General features: G+C 44.9%; 1 protein-coding gene across 6 annotated transcripts in view; it reads left to right on the top strand.

Annotated features, from left to right (window-relative positions):
- The first annotated feature begins 211 nt into the window (after window positions 1-211).
- MARF1 (meiosis regulator and mRNA stability factor 1) overlaps window positions 212-6,000 on the top strand; it is a 46,890-nt gene continuing 41,101 nt past the window's right edge. For 5 of the 6 annotated variants that reach the window (XR_011384668.1, XM_008257798.4, XM_008257797.4 and 2 more), the window contains exons 1-2: window positions 212-361; window positions 4,980-5,181. Coding sequence is in view for 5 of the 6 variants with exons in the window: in XM_008257798.4 (XP_008256020.2) it covers window positions 5,038-5,181 (144 nt within the window). In the remaining variant the exon portion in view is untranslated. Of the gene's footprint in view, window positions 362-4,287; window positions 4,420-4,979; window positions 5,182-6,000 lie in introns of those variants that run through there. The other variant, XM_051847847.2, reaches the window with a different exon arrangement.

The raw sequence follows: 6,000 nt of genomic DNA, 5'->3' as shown, positions 1-6,000 counted from the left end.
TTCCGGCCACAAAAGTCACAGTTGCCCCCCGGGAAGTTCCCTATTTAGAGGTTTATCGGGAGGGGACTGAGCCTGACGAGGCTGCAGGGCCGCGAGGCCCCGCCCCCCCCGCTGGTCCAGCATGCCCTGCGCGTGGAGGACGCGGCAGCGGGGGAGGGGCGGAGGAAGGGGCGGGGCGAAGTCGGGGAGAGAAGGGCGTCGGTTTTGCGACAGGGGAGGTGCGGTGCGGAAGCGGAAGTGGAGGGTGCGCTTGGCGGCGGCGGCGGGAGCTGCGGAGTCGGGAATCAAAACAAAGGGCCTGGGGGGGCGGGGGGAAGGCGGCGGGGCCGGAATGTGAGCGGAGGTGGAGCTGGTGGCAGAGGTGAGTTTGCTGTCCGCTCTGGGACTAGACCTTGATGGGCCCACTGCTCTGGGGCTCCCAAAGCTGGACGGGGAACATTGACCCCCGCCTCCCTCCGCTTATTGCTGGCGTGTTGTGGGGGGTGGCTATTCCGAAGGGGAGGACTGGGACCCGCCGGTGAGGCCGGCGGCTTGTTTTCTTGTCAGGTCCGTTCACTTTGTCGCGGCTGCGCCGCTGTTCCTCTTAGTAGGTATTTGGCTCTCCGCCCGCACCTGTCTCTGTGCTCCCTATACTGCCCTCCAGGTGTGGAAGCCACCTTTTCAGAGGGGTGTGGCCAGGTGAAAGGTTGAGAGGGAAAGAATCGGGCGAGTATTATCGCACCCTTGCCTCCCCAGCGTTTTGTATTTTGCTGGGTCTTTCAGCCACCTCTGGGGTGTAGCCTTAGGCGTGACAGGTACCGTTGAGTTGCCTAAGGGCTTTAACCATTCCTGCTGCGAATTGTAATTCCTCTTGGGATAAACCTTTTAGTTTCCCAGTTACGAGCTTGTCAGTTACGTTTGTATCTCTTGGACTTTCCAGCGTCTCTGAGCGGTAAATAGTCTTCAGTTTTGCATACGGAGAAATTTGAAACCTAAGCGGTCTTAGGCGTTTTTTTTTTGAGTCCTTCGCTCGTTTAACAATTGGTTGAGCACTGTGCGAAGTGGAGGAACTACAGTAGTGGATAAGAAAACATGCAGTAAATTCCGTGCTGTCATGGAGGTTACGTTCTAATGGGGGAGAGAGGGAATAAAGTAGCATGCGAACAAACAGGATCGTTTTAGGAATAGAAGAGTTATGGAGGGAAATGCCGATGATGGGATGAGGGGAGGTGGCGTTGGAGTCCAGGACTGGGCTGATTGCTAAGGAAGAGCCATGTAATGAACGACTTATCGCCCTGTGAGGCAGGGGCGATCACTATGATGATCAGACCCATTTTTGAGAGAGACTTTGAGGTTCAGAGCGACTGTGGGTTGCCAAAAGCTGTACAGATGGAAGCAGTAGAAATGGGGTCTTTGTAAGCACAGTCTGAGATCTGTGGCTGTACTCCCATCCACATCGCCTAGAGAGAGTGGCAGAAGGGAGACTCCCAGTCACACATTAACAGAACCTGCGTTGGCTACCTAGGTTGCCTGGTGGCGTTTCCATGAATATTGGGGAGATTTTCAGGGTACAAGCCACTAACAAGTTTTTCCTTTGAAATGCTTTCGTGGAGTGGTATTATGTAAAGAGGTGGACGAGCCTAGTTTTGCCCCTTTCACAGTAATTTTGAGATCTTGGGGTAACTACAAAGCTTCATTAAACTTAGGTTTTCCCCTCGTAAAATATGGCCATTTGCTCCTCTGTGTACCGCACAAGGATTACTGAGGGGAAAATGATATAGGTGGATCCCATTGTCTGAGTTTTTCTCATTGTGTTGTGGCAAGCACAGGTGTGCAACATAGTAGATAAGTAAATATTTGCAAATAAGGAAATGAGTAATGAAATGAAAGCGCTTTATAGCACACTGTGCTCTAAATGTTAGCTCACTGTCAGGATTGAGGTTTGAGAGAGCATGTTAAACTTCTGTATACCGTGAACATCACAGGTGATTTAGAGAGGAGCTTGTTGGAGGACATAAGACCTAAATTTAACAGGGAAAACGCATATCATAATTTACTGTTGGTGGTGGCTGTTAACTCTGTATTTGTCTCTGGATTAACCACTCCAAACAGTGTAGTAGGCAAATAGTGTGTTTCTTTCTCTCATTTAACAGATATTTACTTTGTATCTAATATGTAGCAGGCCCAGTACTTGTTGAAGTACCAGGGTACCTCAAAAAGCTCATAGAAGAATGGAATTTAAAAAAGTTTATTTTGAAATTCATGTGTAGTTCATTCACAATGCACATTTGCCATGTTCTGTATGAAGTCCCTGTAGACTGTGGGGTCCATTTATCTAGTTTTTTTCTTCACAGTGCTGCAAGGTAGACCGAGGAGAAATTACCATGTTTTACAGAAGAGGAACAGAAACTTAATGAAGTTTTGTAGTTGGACAAAAGGGCCAACCGATACTAAATATTTAGACTTTGTAGCCTATCCCCTGCAACTGTAGTAAAACAGCCATCCACAGTACTGAAATGAATTAGTGTCTCAATAAACTTTATTTATGGACATGGAAATTTGAATCTCATATAATTTTGTATGTTCTCTGTATTTTTTTCCCTGGAGAATTAAATATATATGAGATTAAATTCTTAGTTTCCAGTTCATTTAAATACAGGTAGTGGAGTGGTTTTAGCTCTCAGGCCATAGGTGACTCCTTCCTTATGTGATCAGTTCTCCTATAACTTAGAGTATTTGCATAATTCTCTCTCCTTTTCCGCACTGTGTAGATGTTGAAATCTTTTGAGAAGTTGGTGTTTGATGGTGGGGTTAAGGTAGCCACATCCCACATCAGTGCCTGATTCAAGTCCAAGCTCTGGCTCCTGATTCCAGATTCCTGCCATTGCCAACGCTGGGAGGTGGCAGTAACAGTTCAGTTGGCTTCCTGCCACCCACATGGGAGACACGGATTGAGTTCCTGGCTTCAGCTGCAGCCTAGGTCTTTGTAGGCATTTGGGGAATGAATTAGGGGATGAGATCTCTCTATTTCTCAAAGAAATTTAAAAAGTCATTTGGAAAATTCTCATAAAAAAGACCATCATATCAGAGATACAGCTAAAATCAATTATTTTCTAAATGCCCAGAGATAAAATTTCTGACAGATAATGAAATAACCACCTTAAAATGGCCACTATAGGCAAGAGTTAAGTAGTTGTTGGTGTGTTGTAACCTTAAAAAATGAAGTTCAGTTGTCCTCACTATTGCCAACTGCCTCCATACCCAATGGATATGGATTCATTTGATCTGCTTTTATTGTACTCTTTAAGACTTGTCAGAGTGTTCTTGCATTGGAATAAATATAGCACATCTGAGACTTGAGATTTCTCTAATCGTGAGTTTTATGGTGGTATATCAGATTGTACTTTCATCATATGTAAACTAGGAAATTGGCTCAATTTGTTGTGTGGTATAATAGAATTCAGTCTACAGAGGCCATTTAATTTGGACCCTCTGTGTGCATATTAAAGACCCATTGGGATGGAGCCAGTGCTGTGGCATAGGAGTAAAACTACCACCTGCAGTGCCAGCATCCCATATGGGCACCAGTTGGAGTCCTGGCAGCCCTACTTCTGATCCAGCTCTCTGCTATGGCCTGGGAAAGCAGCAAAGCAGCAGAAGATAGTCCAAGTCCTTGAGCCCTGGCACCCATGTGGGAGGTCTAGAAGAAAGCTCCTGGCTTTACATTGTCCAGCTCTGGCTGTTGCAGCCTTTTGGGGAGTGAACCAGCAGGTGGAAGACCTCTGTCTCTCTGTATGCCTCTGCCTATGTAACTCTGCCTTTCAAATAAATAAATAAATCTTTTTTAAAAAGATAAAGACCCATTGGGAAAGGTTGATATGATGGTTGTTGTGTTATTAAAATTAGATGCTCTCTTAACTTTAAAAATTTTTACTTACTTGAAAGGCAGGGATAGAGAGACCTATCCATTTATGGTTCACTCCACAAATGACCACGATAGCTGGGACTGGACCAGGTGAAAGCCAGGAGCCTGGAACTCCATCTAAGCCTCCCATGGGTGTAGGAGGAGCCCAGGTACATGGGCCATCTTTTGCTGCCTTCCCATGCTCATTAGCATGAAGTGGAGCCATCAGGACTTGAACCAGTGCTCATATGGGATGCTGGTGGGAGGTGGTGGCTCAACCTGCTGCCCCACAATGCCAACCCCTCTTCTGTTACCTTTTTGACTGTGCTAAGAAGAGTATTTAGGGAGAGAGGGCTGAGAAGAATTAAGAACAACTGTAGATGTCTGCTTGGTGCCCAAAAGGTCAGCTCCAGTCAGATGAAGAAGAGTCTCCATCAGATACGCAGCTGTTCAAGATTTGACTCCTCTCAAGCACGTCTGCGTATAATAAATCCAAAGTTCATTTTTATTTGAAGAACTATGGAACATGAAGAATGGTAGGTTCTAGACATTTGAAAGATTTATTTATTTGAGAGGCAAAGTAACAGAAACATCTTCTATCTGCTAGTTCATTTCCCAAACAGCCACAGTGGCTAAGAATGGGCCAGGCCAAAGCCAGGAGCCAGGAACTTCATCGAGGTTTGCATGTGGGTGGCAGGGGACCAAATACTTGGGCCATCTTTTACAACTTTCTCAAGTGCAGTAGCAAGGATCTGGAACAAAAGTGGAGCAGCTGAGAGTTGAAATGGCACTCCCATGTTGAATGCTGGCATTACAAGTGGCAGCTTAACTAATGCATGACAATGCTGCACCCACATTATAGGTGTTCTAAAAACCAGATTGATACATTAGATTTTCAGCATAAACAGTTGATCTAGTTTACAACTTTTTAGTAACTCATAATATGCTCTGGTAGCCATTCTTTTGTGTTATAATGAGATTTCACTTGTTGGTTGCCACTGCACTGTAAACAAAGTTGCAGCCTCCCATGTTAGTACATTATGCAATCTGTGTGTTATGCAAAGAAATAACATGGAACTATCACTTGTCTTGTCAGGGTGGAAGAATGAAAGACAAGAAAGATGAAAGAATGTTGAACCACTTTGTAGGGCTGTATGATGGAAGGAAACGGAACTGAGAACTCCTGCAGCAGAACTCTTGGATGGCTTCAACAAGATAATGACGCTAAGCCATGGCTTTGGAAATTCTCTAATTGCTTTTCTCGTCCTGAGCAAGCATTGCCACTTAGTCCCCAAACGGTAACTATTTGCGAAACTAAGAACATAGCAAATCCCTTATGTGAGTAGACGAGAGGTACTTTTGGTCTGGGACAATCTCTTGCTGAAGTTTGTGTCAGTTGTTCCTGCATACCCTCCTTGTATTGCCCATTTTTATGATTCCTGATTCAGTGAAAGCCTAACTTTAATTCTTTATTCCAAGCTAACAGTAGGTGCTTTAAATATTTAATGTTAAAATTTTGGGAAGGTTTGTTTCTCATTAAAGTCATAGATTGCAAAGATAAAAAATCTACATTGTATAGTAAAGTCAGAGGAAAGCACAAAATACCTTTTGTGTCACTATAGCCCCTGAGTTTAGAGGCTTGAAATCTAGGAAAGATGAATAAGACCTTATTGAAAGCTTTTTTTGATTCATAGTTTTCCTGACTAAATTATGTCTAACTTACTGTTTTCTATAGTTTTTTTATAGTGATTTTACATTTCCGGATTTCGTTTTGTGCTATCGTATCACTAGCCTTTTTTTTTTTTTTTTAAAGATTTATTTATTTATTTATTTGAAAGAGCTACAGAGGAGAGGCAGAGAGGGAGGTCTTCCATCTGATGGTTCACTCCCCAATTGGCTGCAACGGCTGGAGCTGTGCCAATCCAAAAAGCCAGGAGCCAGGAGCTTCCTCCAGGTCTCCCGTATGGGTGCAGGGGCACAAGGACGTGGGCCATCCTCCTCACTGCTTTCCCAGGCCACAACAGAGAGCTGGATCGGAAGTGGAGGAGCCAGGTCTTGAACCGGCGCCCATGTGGGATGCCGGCGCTTCAGGCCAGGGTGTTAACCCACTGTGCCAC

This window comes from Oryctolagus cuniculus, chromosome 19 (genome assembly GCF_964237555.1).
Source record: "Oryctolagus cuniculus chromosome 19, mOryCun1.1, whole genome shotgun sequence".
Lineage (NCBI taxonomy): Eukaryota > Metazoa > Chordata > Mammalia > Lagomorpha > Leporidae > Oryctolagus > Oryctolagus cuniculus.
This window is presented reverse-complemented; position numbering and strand designations above follow the sequence as displayed.